Genomic DNA, 19,316 nt, shown 5'->3' with positions numbered 1-19,316 from the left:
ATGGCCTTACTTCCGCTCCTATGTCTTATGGTCTTATGGTCTAACCTTTCCTCATAAGACCTACCCTCCAAACCAGGCAGCATCCTGGTAAATCTCCTTTGCACTCTTTCCAGCGCTTCCACATCCTTCTTATAGTGAGGTGACCAGAACTGCACACAATATTCCAAATGTGGTCTCACCAAGGTCCTGTACAGTTGCAGCATAACCTCACGGCTCTTAAACTCTTAAATTATACAGACCCAGAGTCCTCGAACACACCTCGTGTGTCAAACCTTTCATTCCCGGGATCATTCTTGGGAATCTCCTCTGGACGCTCTCCAAGGCCAGCACATCCTTCCTTAGATATGGGGTCCAAAACTGCTCACAGTATTCCAAATGTGGTCTGACTGGTGCCTTATACAGCCTCAGCTGTACATCCCTGCTCTTGTATTCTGGTCCTTTCAAAATGAATCCTAAGATTGCATTTGCCGACCTAACTGAACCTGCAAGTTAACCTTAAGAGAATCCTGAACTAGGACTCTCAAGTCCTTTTTTTGCTTCTGATTTCTGAATTCACTCCCCATTTAGATACCACACTGGAAGTTCAGATACCACATTGGAAGTATGGAGCTCAACTTAAAAATAAAGTTAAAGTTTATTTATTAGTCGCAAGTCGGCTGACATTAACACTGCAATGAAGTTACTGTGAAAATCCCCTAGTCGCCACACTCTGGCGCCTGTTTTGGATACACTGAGAGAGAATTTAGCACGGCCAATGACACCCTAACCAGCACATCTTTCGGACTGTGGGAGGAAACCGGAGCACCCAGAGGAAATGCATGCAAATACAGGGAGAATGTGCAAACTCCACACAGGCAGTGACCCAAGCCGGGAATCGAGCGTGGGTCCCTGGCGCTGCGAACCTGTTCTGTAAATCACTGTCTCAAATTTACCCTTTATCTATAAGTTTGTCCGACCTTTATCTTAATGAAGCTGCTCTCCAACTTACCTTTATTGTCGCTTCCAATCCTGTTGTAACAGGTCCAATCTGAACAACGCATGAGTTAGAGACCTATAAGATAATGAAGGGGCTGGATAGGGTCGAGGTGGAGAGATTCTTTCCACTTAGAAAGGAAACCAGAACTAGGGGGCACAGCCTCAAAATAAAGGGGGGGTCAGTTTAGGACAGAGTTGAGGAGGAACTTCTTCTCTCAGAGGGTGGTGAATCTCTGGAATTCTCTGCCCACTGAAGTGGTGGAGGCTACCTCGTTGAATATGTTTAAATCACGGATAGATGGATTCCTGATCGGTAAGGGAATTAGGGGTTATGGGGATCAGGCGGGTAAGTGGAACTGATCCACTTCAGATCAGCCATGATCTTATTGAATGGCGGGGCAGGCTCGAGGGGCTAGATGGCCTACTCCTGCTCCTATTTCTTATGTTCACACCAGGGAGATGCTGCTTCTGTGCTCCATACGTGGGAATAGATTCACTTGTGTACCCAGTCTTGTTGCCTGTCAAGCTGCTCATTCTGATAAGAAACCATTTAATTGTTCTCAGTCTGTGAAGAGTTTTAAAGACACTAATGATCTGATGAAATATCAACTGAGGCACAGTGGTTAGCACTGCTGCCTCACAGCGCCAGGGACCTGGGTTCAATCCCCGGCTCGGGTCACTGTCTGTGTGGAGTTTGCACGTTCTCCCTGTGGGGGTTTCCTCCGGGTGCTCCGATTTCTTCCGGGTGCTCCCAGTTTCCTCCCACAGTCCGAAAGACGTACTGGTTGGGTGCATTGACCCGAACAGGCGCCGGAGTGTGGCGACTAGAACATAGAACAGTACAGCACAGAACAGGCCCCTCGATGTTGTGCCGAGCTTTATCTGAAACCAAGATCAAGCTATCCCACTCCCTATCACCCTGGTGTGCTCCATGTGCCTATCCAATAACCGCTTAAATGTCCCTAAAGTGTCTGACTCCACTATCACTGCAGGCAGTCCATTCCACACCCCAACCACTCTCTGCGTAAAGAACCTACCTCTGATATCCTTCCTATATCTCCCACCACGAACCCTATAGTTATGCCCCCTTGTAATAGCTCCATCCACCCGAGGAAATAGTCTTTGAACGTTCACTCTATCTACCCCCTTCATCATTTTATAAACCTCTATTAAGTCTCCCCTCAGCCTCCTCTGCTCTAGGGGAATTTCACAGTAAGTTCATTGCAATGTTAATGCAAGCCTTACTTGTGACTAATAAATATACTTTTACTTAGAGAAAGCATTCATCTGCACTGAGCGTGGGAAGGGATTCATTCAGCTAGTTGACTAACCAACCATCCTGCCAATGGAGACAATTAATTCCTCCCAATGTCAATGGAAACTGACATATAAAAAAAAACCATTTCAACATCTCTGTTAAATCACTCCTTTCTCTGCCGTGGGGTAAAACAATCCCAGCTTCTCTCTCCCACAGAACTGAAACCCCTCATCCCTGATACTATGGGAATTTTTTCCCGCCCCCTCTCCAAGCCCTGGACATCTTTCGCAAAGTGTGGTGCTCAGAATTGAACGTTTCAGCTGAGGAATAAACAGTAATTCACTCCAACTAACTTGCTTTTGTATTCCGTGTCTCCAATAATAAACCAAGGACCCCGTTAGATTTTTATGAGCAATTTGATCAGCCTGTCCTGATGGATTTTGAGATTTGTGTACAACCACTCCCTGGTCATTCTGTTCCTGAATTCTGTTTAAAATGGTCCCATTTAGTTTATCCTGCCTCTCTTCATTCTTCCAACGCCTCTACTTTCTCAGAAGACTAAGGAAATTTGGCATGTCAGCTATCACCCTAACCAACTTTTACAGGTGAACCATAGAAAGCATTCTTTCTGGTTGTATCACAGCTTGGTATGGGCTCCTGCTCTGCCCAAGACCACTAGAAACTACAAAAGGTTGTGAATGTAGCCCAGTCCATCACGCAAACCAGCCTCCCATCCATCGACTCTGTCTACATTTCCCGCTGCCTCAGAAAAGCAGCCAGCATAGTTAAGGACCCAACACACAACGGACATTCTTCCACTTTCTTCCGTCGAGAAAAAGATACAAAAGTCTGGGGTCTAGTACCAACCGACTCAAGAACAGCTTCTTCCCTGCTGCCATCAGACTTTTGAATGGACCTACCTCGCATTAAGTTGATCTTTCTCTACACCCTAGCTATGACTGAAAGACTCCATTCTGCACTCTCCTCTATGAAAGGTGTGCTTTGTCTGTATAACGTACAAGAAACAATACTTTTCACTGTATACTAAACATATGGGACAATGATAAATCAAATCCTTCTCCCCTCTGTACTCTATGAACGGTATGCTTTGCCTGTATAGCGTGCAAGAAACAACACTTTTCACTGTATCCCAATACATGCGACAATGATAAATTGGTCTGCTACGAGAGGACACAGGTTTAGGGTGCTGGGGGGTAGGTACAGGGGAGATGTGCGGGGGAAGTTTTTCACTCAGAGGGTGGTGGGCGAGTGGAATCGGCTGCCGTCAGTGGTGGTGGAGGCGAACTCAATAGGGTCTTTTAAGAGACTCCTGGATGAGTACATGGAAGGTAATAGGATGGAGGGTTATAGGTAGTCTAGAAGGTAGGGATGTGTTCGGCACAACTTGTGGGGCTGAAGGGCCTGTTTGTGCTGTAGTTTTTCTATGTTTCTAAATCAAATCAAATCAAATCCAAAATCTATCATTGACTGTGAATCACTGAGGGATGTTCTGAGGGAGTGAAAGGTTCCAAATCAACACAAGAACTTTCTTTCTCTTTTACAGCTGATGTAAAGTTTTAGATTTTGCTCCAAACATTAAATCGGGATTGACATTCAAAGTTAATTATTTGACTGACTGATCAGGAACAACTTCAGCTGTAAGTCAGTGAATTAAGAGGAAAGATCCCAGACAGCGGGGTCTTAACGACAAAAACAGAAAGCACTGGAAAATCTCAGCAGGTCCAACAGCATCAGTGGGGAGAGAATAGAGCCGACGTTTCGAGTCTGGATGTTCATAACTGTGTCTCCCCACAGATAGTGTCAGATCTGCTGAGATTTTCCAGCATTTTCTGTTTTTTCAGATTCCAGCATCCGCAGTATTTTGCTTTTTTATATCAGCGGGTTCTTCAAGGTACACCTCAGGCCCGACAGTTCGACCAGATCCACTCTTAGCTCAGGACAGCTCAATAACTCCACGTACTCTCCACAGGGGTGTTCTCCTGCTGTAGTGGCACCAACATTCCTGTTTCAACTAAACACCACCATAAAAACTGGATTAAGAACATAAGAAATAGGAGCAGGAGTAGGCCATCTAACCCCTCGAGCCTGCCCCGCCATTCAATAAGATCATGGCTGATCTGAAGTGGATCATAGAAATCATAGAATTCCTACAGTGCAGAAGGAGGCCATTCGGCCCATCAAGTCTGCACCGACCAGAATCCCACCCAGGCCCTACCCCCACATATTTACCCACTAATCCCTCTAACCTACGCATCCCAGGACTCTAAGGGGCAATTTTTAACCTGGCCAATCAACCTAACCCGCACATCTTTGGACTGTGGGAGGAAACCGGAGCACCCGGAGGAAACCCACGCAGACACGAGGAGAATGTGCAAACTCCACACAGACAGTGACCCGAACCGGGAATCGAACCCGGGACCCTGGAGCTGTGAAGCAGCAGTGCTAACCACTGCGCCACCATGCCGCGATCAGTTCCACTTACCCGCCTGATCCCTATAACCCCTAATTCCCTTACCGATCAGGAATCCATCTATCCGTGATTTAAACATATTCAACGAGGTAGCCTCCACCACTTCAGTGGGCAGAGAATTCCAGAGATTCACCACCCTCTGAGAGAAGAAGTTCCTCCTCAACTCTGTCCTAAACTGACCCCCCTTTATTTTGAGGCTGTGCCCTCTAGTTCTGGTTTCCTTTCTAAGTGGAAAGAATCTCTCCACCTCTACCCTATCCAGCCCCTTCATTATCTTATAGGTCTCTATAAGATCCCCCCTCAGCCTTCTAAATTCCAACGAATACATTACGATTAGTCATCTGATAGCTGTTTGTGGAATCTTATTATGCACAAAATGAGTGCCAATAAACAGTAACACACGTTTATAATCACACATTTAATGTAATAAAACATCCCAAGATGTTTCAGAGAAGTTTCAAAAAGAGAAAAATTGACATGAGTCACATAGGATGATAATATGATGGATGGTCAAAAGCTTGATTAGAGAAGCTGATTTTAACAAACGTCTTTAAGGAGAAATGGAGGAGTTTAGAGGGGGGGGGGGGAATTTCAGTTTCATGACTGGACACAGCCACAAACGGTGATGGAGTTAAAATCAGGGGTGCTAAAGAAACCAGAATGAGGTGAGTGCGGATACATTTTGATTTGATTTGATTTATGATTGTCACATGCTTTCTCTGGGTGCATCTGTAAATGTTGGGCGGCACGGTAGCACAGTGGTTAGCACTGCTGCTTCACAGCTCCAGGGTCCCGGGTTCGATTCCTGGCTCGGGTCACTGTCTGTGTGGAATTTGCACATTCTCCTCGTGTCTGCGTGGGTTTCCTCCGGGTGCTCCGGTTTCCTCCCACAGTCCAAAGATGTGCGGGTTAGGTTGATTGGCCAGGTTAAAAATTGCCCCTTAGAGTCCTGAGATGTGTAGGTTAGAGGGATTAGCAGGTAAAATATGTGGGGGTAGGGCCTGGGTGGGATTGTGGTCGGTGCAGACTCGATGGGCCGAATGGCCTCCTTCTGCACTGTAGGGTTTCTATGATCATAGCGGATATGCCAGATTTCCTTAGCCTCTTGAGAAAATTTGATTTTATTATTGTCACTTGTATTAGTATACAGTGAAAAGTATTGTTTCTTGCACACTATACAAAGCTTACTGTTTATAGAGGAGAGGGTGCAGAATGTACTGTTACAGTCACAGCTAGGGTGCAGAGAAAGATCAACTAAAGTTGATCCATAAAGTAGGTCCATTCAAAAGTCTGATAGCAGCAGGGAAGAAGCTGTTCTTGAGTCCGATGGTACGTGTCCTCAGACTTCTACATCTTTTTCCCGATGGAAGAAGGTGGACAGAGTATGTCCGGGGTGCGCGGGGGTCTTGATTATGCTGGCTGCTTTCTCGAGGCAGCAGGAAGTGTAGACAGAGTCAAAGGGTAGGATGCTGGTTTGCGTGATGGACTGAGCTTCATTCATGCCCCTTTGGGGTGGCATGGTGGCACAGTGATTAGCACTGCTGCTTCACAGCTCCAGGGTCCTGGGTTCGATTCCCGGCTCGGGTCACTGTCTGTGTGGAGTTTGCACATTCTCCTCGTGTCTGCGTGGGTTTCCTCCGGGTGCTCCGGTTTCCTCCCACAGTCCAAAGATGTGCGGGTTAGGTTGATTGGCCAGGTTAAAAATTGCCCCTTAGAGTCCTGAGATGCGTAGGTTAGAGGGATTAGTGGGTAAAAATATGTGGGGGTAGGGCCTGGGTGGGATTGTGGTCGGTGCAGACTCGATGGGCCGAATGGCCTCCTTCTGCACTGTAGGGTTCCTATGATTCTATGATTCACAGCGCCAGGGACCCGGGATTGATTCCCGACTTGGGTCACTGTCTGTGAGGAGTTTGAACGTTCTCCCTCTGTCTGCGTGGGTTTCCTCTGGGTACTCCGGTTTCCTCCCACAGTCTGAAAGATGTGCGGGTTAGGTGCATTGGCCATGCTAAATTCTCCCTCAGTCGCCACCTCCCAAACAGGTGCCGGAGTGTGACGACTAGGGGATTTTCACAGTAACTTCATTGCAGTGTTACTGTAAGCCTATTGTGATTAATAGATAAACTTTCATTTTACTTTTAAGTTGAGCTCCATGCTTCCAGTGTGGTATCTAAGTGGGGAGTGAATTCAGAAATCAGAAGCACAAAAGGACTTGAGAGTCCTCGCTCAGGATTCTCTTAAGGTTTACTTGCAGGTTCAGTTGGTAGTTAGGAAGGCAAATGCAATGTTAGTATTCATTTTGAGAGGACTAGAATACAGAAGCAGGGATGTGCTGCTGAGGTTTTATAAGGGCGTGTGATGGACTGGGCTGCGTTTACAACCCTTTGTGACTTCTTGCGGTCTTGGTCAGAGCAGGAGCCATACCAAGCTGTGATACATCCGGAGAGAATGCTTTCTTTGGAGCATCGGTAAAAATTAGTGAGAGTCATCAGAGGCTGCGCGTGGCTGGAGCGAAGGAGTGACAGGACCATGGAGACATTTGAAAAGAAGGGTGCAACTTTTAAGATAAAGGCAAAATACTGCGGATGCCGGAACCTGAAATGAAAACAGAAAATGCTGCAAAATCTCAGCAGGTCTGACAGCAACTGTGGAGAGAGAATAGAGCCAACGTTTAGGATAACTCTTTGTCCATTGCACTGATTCGATTTAGAACCATAGAACCCGACAGTGCAGAAAGAGGCCATTCGGCCCATCGAGTCTGCACCGACCACAATCCCACCCAGGCCCTATCCCCATATCCTTACATATTTTACCCGCTAATCCCTCTAATTACGCATCTCAGGACACTAAGGGGCAATTTTAGCACGGCCAATCAACCTAACCCGCACATCTTTGGACTGTGGGAGGAAACCGGAGCACCCGGAGGAAACCCACGCAGACACGAGGAGAATGTGCAAACTCCACACAGACGGTGACCCGAGCCGGGAATCGAACCTAGGATTCCCTGGAGCTGTGAAGCAGCAGTGCTAACCACTGTGCTACCGTGCCGCCCGATTTGATTTATTATTGGTCGGGGCGGTTATTATTGGGGCGGCACGGTAGCACAGTGGTTAGCACTGCTGCTTCACAGCGCCGGGGTCCCGGGTTCGATTCCCGGCTCGGGTCACTGTCTGTGTGGAGTTTGCACATTCTCCTCGTGTCTGCGTGGGTTTCCTCCTGGTGCTCCGGTTTCCGTCCACAGATGTGCGGGTTAGGTTGATTGGCCAGGTTAAAAATTTCCCCTCGAGTCCTGGGATGTGTAGGTTAGAGGGATTAGCGGGTAAATATGTGGGGGTAGGGCCTGGGTGGGATTGTGGTCGGTGCAGACTCGATGGGCCGAATGGCCTCCTTCTGCACTGTAGGGTTTCTATGATTGTCATGTGTATGAGGACACGGTGCAAAGTATTGTTTTTTTTTGCGCGTTCTGCAAAGCATACCGTTCATAGAGAAGGAAAGGAGAGAGTGCAGAATGTAGTGTCACAGTCATGGCCAGGGTGCAGCTATAACTAAACATAGATGTAACTATGTGTGTAACTGGGAGTGGAGGCACTGCTCTATGCAAACCCAGAATCTCGTTTTGGGAGGTTTGCCGTCTACACAACATGTTTAGAAAGTCTCCCATCCACCCGCCGTATTCAATTCGCCCCCCCTGCGCCCTGTTGCCCATTGTGGCTTCCAAAGACCCATCTCCCCATCCACCTGGAGCACCCTCGGAGCATGCGCGGGTGAGGCGGCCGACTCGGAGCGTGCGCGGTGAGGCTCCAGGCTGGGCGCAGGCGCAATGAGAGCGAATGTGTGCTCCCAGCGGCCGCGAGGCGTGGGTGGGAACAATAGACAGGGAGCCGCGAGCGGGGACAATAGACAGGGAGCCGCGAGCGGGGACAATAGACAGGGGGCCGCGAGCGGGGACAATAGACAGGGAGCCGCGAGCGGGGACAATAGACAGGGGCCGCGAGCGGGGGCGGACAGTAGACAATATTGAGGGTGGCACAGTGGTTAGCGCTGCTGCCTCACAGCACCAGGAGACCCAGGTTCGATTCCCAGCTCGCGTCACGGTCTCTGCAGGAGTCTGCACTTTGTCCCCGTGTCTGCGTGGGTATCCTCTGGTTTCGTCCTACAGCCCGAAAAAAAATGCTGGTTAGGGTGCATCGGCCACTGCTAAATTCTCCCTCAGTGTAACCCGAACAGGCGCCGGATTGTGGCGACTAGAGGATTTTCACAGTAACTTCATTGCAGTGTTAATGTAAGCCTACTTGTGACACTAATAAATAAATTTAGAAACCATTAAAAACTTTATTCCTGGGATTACCCACAGAACCAAGTCGAGAAGCACAAGCAACAAAAAAACCCCCAGAAAATGCTGGAAAATCTAAGCAGGTCTGACAGCATCTGCGGGGAGAGAACAGGGCTAACGTCTTAAATCTAGATGACCCTTTGTCAGTTCTTTGTCTTTGAGAAGAGCCGGTTTGCATTAGGTTGGGAGGTTGGGTGAAGAAGTCGCTCCCTGGCCTCCTGTGTGGGTTTTACTTGTTTCAGCTTGACCTGGACCCAGAGGCAGAGGAGAGGTTTCTGGGTTTAACCTCCAGCGCTGTTTGAGAGTAGCCGGGCCCATCAATTTCCAATGTGGGATTATCAGGGACGGTGGATTCTCACGGAGATCGGGGTTGTTCAATAGACATTGTCCATTCAGTCATAGAATATCTTCAGAAACAGGTAATTCTATGGAGGTTTTAATCTATATATGTAGATATTTTAATGGGCTTGTGGGTATCATTTACTGGGAGGTGATGGCCTAGTGGTATTATCGCCAGACTATTATTCCAGAAGCTGTTAAAGTTCTGGGGACCCGGGTTCGAATCCCGCCTCGGCAGATGGTGGAATTTGAATTCAATAAAAAAAATCTGGAATTAAGAATCTACTGATGACGGTGAAACCATTGTCGGAAAAACCCATCTGGTTCTTTAAGGAAGGAAATCTGCCGTCCTTACCCGGTCTGGCCTACATGTGACTCCAGAGCCACACAGCAATGTGGTTGACTCTCAACTGCCCTCCAAGGGGCAACTACGGATGGGCAGTAAATGCTGGGCCCAGCCAGCGACGCCCATGTCCCACAAATGAATTTAAAAACCTTAACAAGATAAGATGTCCTGTTAATTCCCTCAGTGGCTAATTGTAAATATGTTGATGGAGCTTCTTGAAGCACAGCGAAGAAGATGCTGATGTTAAATAAGGAGTTACTGGATTCCCCCCACCCCTCACCCGTGGTGATGAAGGGTCAGTAACATGTGCCCACGTTAACAATGTCAACTCACTGTTATTGTGCCTGTGACACTGATTCTAAATCAGCAAGCGTTTTTGAATTTTTTATTTCATGGGATTTTATTTACTATTTCATAGGATTATTTCGTGGATGAAGGGACGGTGATGCATGTCCCGGTCAAGGACATCAGCTTGCATTTCTATAGCGCCTTTGACGCAGCTTCCTTCGTCAGCAAGGTTTTAAAAAATTATTTGATTTGACTTGATTTGATTTGGGCGGCACGGTAGCACAGTGGTTAGCACTGCTGCTTCACAGCTCCAGGGACCTGGGTTCGATTCCCAACCCCGGTCACTGTCTGTGTGGAGTTTGCACATTCTCCTCGTGTCTGCGTGGGTTTCCTCCGGGTGCTCCGGTTTCCTCCCACAGTCCAAAGATGTGCGGGTTAGGTTGATTGGCTGTGCTAAAATTGCCCTTAGTGTCCTAGGATGTGTTGGTTAGAGGGATTAGTGGGTAAATATGTAGGGATATGGGGGTAGGGCCTGGGTGGGATTGTGGTCGGTGCAGACTCGATGGGCCGAATGGCCTCCTTCTGTACTGTAGGGTTTCTATGATTTCTTTCTATGATTTGTTACTGTCACATGTATTGGGGTACAGTGAAAAGTATTGTTTCTTGTGTGCTACACAGACAAAGCATACCGTTCATAGAGTACATAGGGGAGAAGGAAGGGAGAGGGTGCAGAATATAGTGTTACAGCCACAGCTAGGGTGTAGAGAAAGATCGACTTAATATAAGATAAGTCGATTCAAAAGGCAGCAACGGAAGAAGCTGTTCTTGAGTCGGTTGGTATGTGACCTCAGACTTTTGTTATTTTTTTCCCGATGGAAGAAGGTGGAAAAGGATATGTCAGGGGTCCTTAATTATGCTGGCTGTTTTTCCGAGGCAGCGGGAAGTGTAGACGGAGTCAATGGATGGGAGGCTGCTTTGAGTGATGGATTGGGCTACGTTCACGACCCTTTGTAGTTTTTTGCAGTCTTGGGCAGAGCAGGAGCCCCATACCAAGCTGTGATACAACTAGAAAGAATGCTCTCTATGGTGCATCTGTAAAAGTTGGTGAGAGTCATAGTGGACATGCTGAATTTCCTTGGCCTCCTGAGAAAGTTGAGGCGTTGGTGGGGCTTTCTTAACTATAGCGTCGGCGTGGAGGGACCAGAACAGGTTGTTAGTGATCTGGACACCTAAAATCCTGAAGCTCTTGACCATTTCCAGATATTCAGTCCCCCTGTCTCCAAATGCAAACAAGATCAGCTAAAACTAAATGCAAAAGCTTTTCGACCTCAGAAGGGCCTCCAATTACTAACTTCAGACAGTCATCAGGGCATGAGATGGAGTGGGTGATTAGGGAGTGGAGTGTGTAGCAGGGATTGCGGATGGTGGCTTTTGTCTCAACATCCATTCATTTATTTATTTATTAGTGTCACAAGTTGGCTGACATTAACACTGCAATAAAGTTATTGTGAAAATCCCTTAGTTGCCACACTCTGGCTCCTGTTCGGTTACACTGAGGGAGAATTTAGCATGGCCAATGTACCTACCCAGCATGTCTTTAGGACTGTAGTAGGAATCTCGAGCACCCGAAGGAAACCCATGCAGACATGGGGGGAACATGCAGACTCCGCACAGACAGTGATCCAAGCCAGGAATTGAACCCGGGTCCCTGGCGCTGTGAGGCAGCAGCGCTAACCACCGTGCCCCCCATAGAGAAAAATTACACTTTTCCAGTACTGAACATGAGACAGATCAGGACAATGTGCGACTTGAAGAGGAACCTGGAGGTATGGTGTTCACGTACACTTGCTACCCTGGTCCTTCTCAGTGCTCGAGGTTGAGGGGATGAGAGTCTCCAGCAAGTCCTGGTTTAGTTACATAGATTTAAATTTACTCTCCCCTTGCCCCTCCCTCTATTGTTTTCTCTCTCTTCCTACGGAGGTCAGAGTCTTGTGGGGGCCCAGACCGGATGGCAGGTTCCCTTCGCTGAAGGACATGAGTGAACCAGTTGTGTTTTTGCAACAATCCAGCAGTTTTCATGGTCACTTTTTCCCAGTGCGGCCCCACAAATGACCAGATTCATTCAGCTCAATTTCACAAAGCGCCTTTGTGTTTTCTCTCACATCCCATTTTTGTGCAGGACATTTGAGGAATATCACAAGGAAACTCGAAGATCTCATCAGGATCTGACAGAGGTGACTGATTTATCCTAACCCGAACATCATAGCATTTTTGAACATGGAAGGGAAAAGCAGCATTCGCAGCGGGGAGAGGTCGTACAGGTGTTCTGTGTGTGGACGAAGCTTCAGCCAATCGTCCAGCCTGTCGAGACACAAGCGCTCTCACACCGGGGAGCAACCGTATCAGTGTGGTGTCTGCGGCAAGAGGTGCAATTATCCGTTTGAGTTGGAAACCCATCGACGCAGTCACACCGGGGAGAGGCCGTTCACCTGCTCCGTGTGCGGGAAGGAATTTGCTAACTTACCCAACCTGCTGCAGCACCAGCGCAGTCACTCTGACGAGAGACCTTTCAAATGTCCAGACTGCGAGAAACGCTACAAAAGCTCCGGCGAGCTGATGACGCATCAGCGCGTTCACACCGATGAGAGACCGTTCCGGTGCTCTGACTGCGGGACTGGGTTCAAGCGATCTTCTCAACTCACTGTGCACCAGCGGACACACACCGGAGAGAGACCGTTCACCTGCTCAGTGTGCGGGAAGGGATTCACTCGATCGTCCTGTCTGGTGAGACACCAGCGGGTTCACACCAGGGAGAGGCCGTTCACCTGCAGTGATTGTGGGGTGAGATTTACTTTTTCCTCCAACCTGCTGAGACACCAGCGAGTTCACGAATAATGACAGAAATTGGATGTTGCTCATTTGTTGCATCCAGGACTGAACCATGTTCACCGGGGCTTGTTTCTACTGATAATAAACTCCAACCTTTATATTCTGGTGAAGGTCCAGTTTCTTTTTTGTCTCAGAAACTTCAAGATCTTTTATGCTGTCAGCCTAGCCTCAATTTTGTACTTTGAATTTTGGCGCAGGGGATCATGCGATGTTTCACTCTGGGTATGATTCAAACGACCCACTAGGGAAGTTTTATCAAACAAAGTTTATTTAACACATGGAAAGAAAATTAGCAATAACTTTTTACCAATTACAAGCAAGAAAAAAGCAACCGTGTATTCCAGCCAAACAAACACACCCGCCCTAGGTTTCGCACAGAAAAAAATAAGTATTCTCGCGTGTTGCCGGATCTTGCAACTTTCCAAAACCCCTCTTGTGGTTTACTCCTTCGAATGGTGAGTTGAAAACGCTAAGGCCCTTCCGACCCTGGTACTTTCAGCACACTTCCAAGAGACAGGGGCACGCCTTGCCTCAGCTAGTCAGCCACCGGGAGCTAAATTTCCAGGGAGAGAGACAGAAACACACTGCTTTTCAGTCTGGATTCCAAATAGCTTCTCACGAGCCGAACTGGAAGTAACAATGGATTTCCCTATGAAGGAACCACCTGACCCTTGGCCTGTCAAATCAGTGGCAAACCAGACATTTCAAAAGGGTTGTAAACTCAGGACACTGCGTTAGGCCCAAATTAACAATAAAAAAGGCCCATTACATGCCTTTTAGCAGCAATAAAAGGATAGACAGCTCAGTGCCTGCTTATAACTGCGGATATAACATGCGTAAAACACTTCTTAAAGTTGTGTCACAGCAGGATTGTTGGTGCAGGCTTGATGGGCCGAATAGCCTCCCTCTGCACCGTAGGGATTCAATTCTATGAAATGATATCCGATGTGACTGTGACAAAGGCATCTCAATCGCTGCAGCTTTTTAACCACATGATCATTTTACCATTTCTCGCAGCGGTTTGTTGGTCTCTGGAATTCTCTTCCCCCCAGCACAGGGGCGGCACGGTAGCACTGTGGTTAGCACTGCTGCTTCACAGCTCCGGGGACCCGGGTTCGATTCCCGGCTCGGGTCACTGTCTGTGTGGAGTTTGCACATTCTCCTCGTGTCTGCGTGGGTTTCCCTCCGGGTGCTCCGGTTTCCTCCCACACTCCAAAGATGTGCGGGTTAGGTTGATTGGCCATGCTAAAGTTGCCCCTTAGTGTCCTGAGATGTGTAGGTTAGAGGGATTAGCGGGTAAAATATGTAGGGATATGGGGGTAGGGCCTGGGTGGGATTGTGGTCGGTGCAGACTCGATGGGCCGAATGGCCTCTTTCTGTACTGTAGGGTTCCTATGATTGTCACAGTGGTGGCTGGGTTATTAAATATTTTTAAGGCTGAATTAGATAGATTCTTTACAAATCTTTTCTTACTCCCATGTTTAATTCAATTCTGAAACCTTCAGCTACAAGTCCCACCTCCCCCAAACCTGACACTGAATTTTCTTTCTCACTGCCCTGCTTAATCTCACGATTAATCTCAGATGTTGTCTTGTGCTGAATGGATGAAATTCAGTAACAAATGAAAAAGAACAAAAAGCAAGACAGTACAGGCCCTTTGGCCCATCAAGCCTGCGCTGACACATGATGCTGACACACATGGCGGCACAGTGGCTGCCTCACAGCGCCAGGGACCCAGGTTCGATTCCCGGCTCGGGTCACTGCGTGGAGTTTGCACGTTCTCCCCGTGTCGGCGTGGGTTTCCTCCGGGTTTCCTCCCACAGTCCGAAAGACGTGCCGGTTAGGGTGCATTGGCCGTGCTAAATTCTCCCTCAGTGTAACCCGAACAGGCACAGGAGTGTGTGGTGACTCGGGGATTTTCACAGTAACTTCATTGCAGTGTTAATGTCAGCCGACTTGTGACATAAATAAACGAACTTAAAAAAACTTTTGCCTCTATGTGGTCCGTATCCCTCGATTCCCTACCTTTACACGTATCTGTCAAAATGCCTCTTAAACGTTACTCTTGTATCTGCTTCTACCACCTTCTCTGGCACCTCATTCCAAGCAGCAACCACCCTCTGTATAAAAAACCTGCCTCTCACATCTTTTAACTTTCCCCCTTTTACTGTAAACCTATGTAGAACATAGAAAAACTACAGTACAAACAGGCCCTTCGGCCCCACAAGTTGTGCCGAACACATCCCTACCTTCTAGACCTACCTATAACCCTCCATCCTCTTAATTCCCATGTACTCATCCAGGAGTCTCTTAAGTCCTATTGGGTTCGACTCCACCACCACTGACGGCAGCCGATTCCACTCGCCCACCACCCTCTGTGTGAAAAACTTCCCCCTAACATCTCCCCTGTACCTACCCCCCAGCACCTTAAACCTGTGTCCTCTCGTAGCAGACATTTCCACCCTGGGAAAAAGCCTCTGAGAGTCCACCCGATCTATGCCTCTCAACATCTTGTACACCTCTATTAGGTCTCCTCTCATCCTTCGTCTCTCCAAGGAGAAAAGACCGAGCTCCCTCAGCCTATCCTCATAAGGCATGCCACTCAATCCAGGCAACATCCTTGTAAATCTCCTCTGCACCCTTTCAATCTTTTCCACATCCTTCCTATAGTGAGGCGACCAGAACTGAGCACAGTACTCCAAATGGGGTCTGACGAGGGTCTTATATAGCTGCATCATTATCCCCGGACTCCTAAACTCAATCCCTCGATTAATAAAGGCCAGCTCACCATACACCTTCTTAACCACCTCCTCCACCTGCGGGGCCGATTTCAGAGTCCTATGGACCCGGACCCCAAGGTCCTTCTGATCCTCTACCGTACTAAGAGTCTTTCCCTTTATATTGTACTCCTTCATCCCATTTGACCTGCCAAAATGGACCACTACGCATTTATGTGGGTTGAAGTCCATCTGCCACTTCTCCGCCCAGTCTTGCATCCTATCTATGTCCCTCTGTAACTTCTGACATCCCCCCAGACTATCCACAACCCCACCAACCTTCGTGTCGTCGGCAAACTTACCAACCCATCCCTCCACTTCCTCATCCAGGTCATTTATGAAAATGACAAACAGCCCTCTTTGTCCCTTAATAATTGACATTTCTACCCTGGGAAAAAAGACTCCCAATTCTCCATTCTATTCATGCCTCTCACGATTTTGAACTTCTATCGGGTTGCCCCTCAGCCTGTGATGTTCAAGCGAAAACAAAGCAAGTTTGGCTCACCTCTCCTCATAGCCCGGTACTCCAGACGGCACCCTCGCGAACCTTTTCTGTACCCTCTCCAAAGCCTCCACACCCTTCTGGTAGTGTTGTGACGGGAACCGCACGCAATATTTCAAATGTGGACTAACTCAAGTGCTCAACCACTGCAATATGACTTGCCAATTTTTATACTCTACGCTCCAGCCGATGAAGGCAAGTGCCCTCTGACCACTTTATCCACTTGTGTTGCCACTTTCAGGGAACTGTGGGGCTGTACGCCCAGATCCCTCTGTATGTAACTTGTAATTCACACTGAAAGGTTTACTTTCAGCAATTATAACATTCCACTTTTCTCAGCACAGGCGACTATGGGATTTTCACAGTAACTTCACGGCACAGGTGGAGAAGGTGGTGAAGAAGGCATATGGCATGCTTGCCTTTATAGGACGGGGCATAGAGTATAAAAGTTGGGGGTCTGATGTTGCGGCTGTATAGAACGTTGGTTCGGCCGCATTTGGAATACTGCGTCCAGTTCTGGTCGCCACACTACCAGAAGGACTTTAGAGAGAGTGCAGAGGAGGTTTACCAGGATGTTGCCTGGTATGGAAGGGCTTCGTTATGAGGAGAGATTGGGTAAACTGGGGTTGTTCTCACTGGAAAGACGGAGGATGAGGGGCGACCTAATAGAGGTGTATAAAATTATGAAAGGCATAGATAGGGTGAACGGTGGGAAGCTTTTTCCCAGGGTCGGTGGTGACGTTCACGAGGGGTCATAGGTTCAAGGTGAAGGGGGGGAGGTTTAACATGGATATCAGAAGGACGTATTTTACACAGAGGGTGGTGGGGGCCTGGACTGCACTGCCGGGCAAGGTGGTGGAGGCGGACACACTGGGAACGTTTAAGACTTATCGAGATAGCCACATGAACGGAGTGGGAATGGAGGGATACAAAAGAATGGTCTAGTTTGGACCAGGGAGCGGCGGGGGCTTGGAGGGCCGAAGGGCCTGTTCCTGTGCTGTATTGTTCTTTGTTCACTGATTAGTGTATCCTATTAGTGTAAGCCTACTTGTGACACTAATAAATAAACTTTAAAAACTTTTATTGCTGGTGAATGGAGAACATCTGGTTCACTATAGGAAGTGCAGGGAGAAAGTGAATAAGGAAATCAAAGAGAGGGCATGAAAGAAGATTAACAAGTAAAGGTAAAGAAAAGCCAATGATGTTTTACCAAGATATATTATAGTAAAAGATTAGTTCAGGAAAAAGTGGGACCTATCAGAGATGAAGAAGGGAACTTGTGTGTAGATGTAGAGGCTGTGGGAAGGGTAGATGAATATTTTGTCTCCATGTTTAGAAAGGAAAGGGATGATGCAGATGTGGTAGTCCAGGAGGAACACTGGGATAATAGCTCCCTGAGCCACATAAGTAGATAGGGTGGTAGAGAAGGCACATGGCATGCTTGCCTTTATTGGTTGGGGCACTGAGAAGAGTCAGGATGTCATGTTGCAGCTTTATAAAATTTTGGTTAGGCTGCACTTGGAGTATTGCGCTCAATTCTAGTCACCACATTACAGGAAGGATATGGAGGCTTTGGAGAGGGTGCACAAGAGGTTTACCAGGATGCTGCCTGGATTAAAATTATAGAAACCTACAGTGTAGAAGGAGGCCATTCAGCCCATCGAGTCTGCACCGACCACAATCCCACCCAGGCCTTATCCCCATAACCATGCATTTATCCTAGCTAGTCCCCCTGACACTGAGGGGCAATTTTAGCATGGCCAATCCACCTAACCCGCACATCTTTGGACTGTGGGGGGGGAAACCGGAGCACTCGGAGGAAACCCACGCAGACACGGGGAGAATGTGCAAACTCCACACGGTGAGCTAAGCTGGGAATCGAACCCGGGTCCCTGGCGCTGTGAGGCAGAAGTGTGAATGACTGTGCCGTCCAGGTATGAGCTATAAGGAGAGGCTGGACAAGCGAGGGCTGTTTTCTCTGGAGACTGAGGGGAGATTTGATCGATGTCTATAAAATTATGAGAGGAATAGATAGGGTTGACAGTCAGAATCCTTTTCCAGAGTTGAAGTGTCTCATACTAAGGTGCACTTAAGGTGAAGGGGGAAAGTTCAAAGGAGATCTGAGCGGCAGGTTTTTTACGCAGAAAGTGGTAGGTGTCTGGAACGCGCTGCCAATGGTGGCGGTGGAGGCAGATACAACAGGGGCATTGAAGGGCTTTTAGGTAAGCACACAAATATGCAAAGAATATGCAAAGGATATGGACCAAGGGCAGGCAGAAGGGATTAGTTTAATTTAAAGTTTATTTATTATTGTCACAAATGCATTACATTAACACTTCAATGAAGTCTGAAAATCCCCTGGTCGCCACACTCCGGCGCCTGTTCGGGTACACAGAGGGAGGATTTAGCACGACCAATGCACCTAAGCAGCACGTCTTTCAGACTGTGTGAGGAAACCTGGAGGAAACCCACGCAGACACGGGGAGAACATGCAGACTCCACACAGACAATGGCCCAAGCTGGGAATCGAACCCGGGTCCCTGGCGCTGTGAGGCAGCAGCGCGAACCACTGTGCTACCGTGCCGCCCTTTTGACGTCATGTTTGGCACAGCATCATGGGCTGAAGTGCCTGTCCCTGTGCTGTACTGTTCTATGTTCTGTAATCATAAAAAGGGTTGGAAAATTGAATATTCACCAGGATCAGATGGACCCCGTTCCCCTGGCTAGCGAAGGAGGTCAGGAAGGAGATAGCAGAAGCTCCGAGGATGATTTTCAAATCCTCACTAGCTACAGGAGAGGTACTGGAGGACTTGCAGATAGCGAAGAGCATTGTCGGGCAATACAGCAGGATATAGAAAGGCTGGAAAATTGGGCGGAGAGGTGGCAGATGGAGTTTAATCCGGATAAATGCGAAGTGATGCATTTTGGAAGAAATAATGTAGGGAGGAGTTATACAATAAATGGCAGAGTCATCAGGAGTATAGAAACACAGAGGGACCCAGGTGTGCAAGTCCACAAATCCTTGAAGGTGGCAACACAGGTGGAGAAGGTGGTGAAGAAGGCATATGGTATGCTTGCCTTTATAGGACGGGGTATAGGGTATAAAAGCTGGAGTCTGATG

At 48.0% G+C, this 19,316-nt stretch overlaps 2 protein-coding genes across 2 annotated transcripts in view; one reads left to right on the top strand and one right to left on the bottom strand.

Annotated features, from left to right (window-relative positions):
* Positions 1-19,316, bottom strand: part of LOC144480944 (uncharacterized) — a 117,809-nt gene that overhangs the window by 13,632 nt on the left and 84,861 nt on the right. The window lies entirely within an intron of this gene.
* Positions 8,473-13,030, top strand: LOC144480833 (uncharacterized). The gene is made up of 2 exons (XM_078200455.1): positions 8,473-9,473; positions 12,207-13,030. The coding sequence occupies exon 2, from the start codon at positions 12,305-12,307 to the stop codon at positions 12,920-12,922; it is 618 nt and encodes a 205-aa protein (XP_078056581.1). The 5' UTR covers positions 8,473-9,473; positions 12,207-12,304; the 3' UTR covers positions 12,923-13,030.

Source organism: Mustelus asterias, chromosome 30, assembly GCF_964213995.1.
Source record: "Mustelus asterias chromosome 30, sMusAst1.hap1.1, whole genome shotgun sequence".
NCBI lineage: Eukaryota > Metazoa > Chordata > Chondrichthyes > Carcharhiniformes > Triakidae > Mustelus > Mustelus asterias.
The sequence above is the reverse complement of the archived record's forward strand: the minus strand, read 5'-3'. Positions and strand labels throughout refer to the sequence as shown.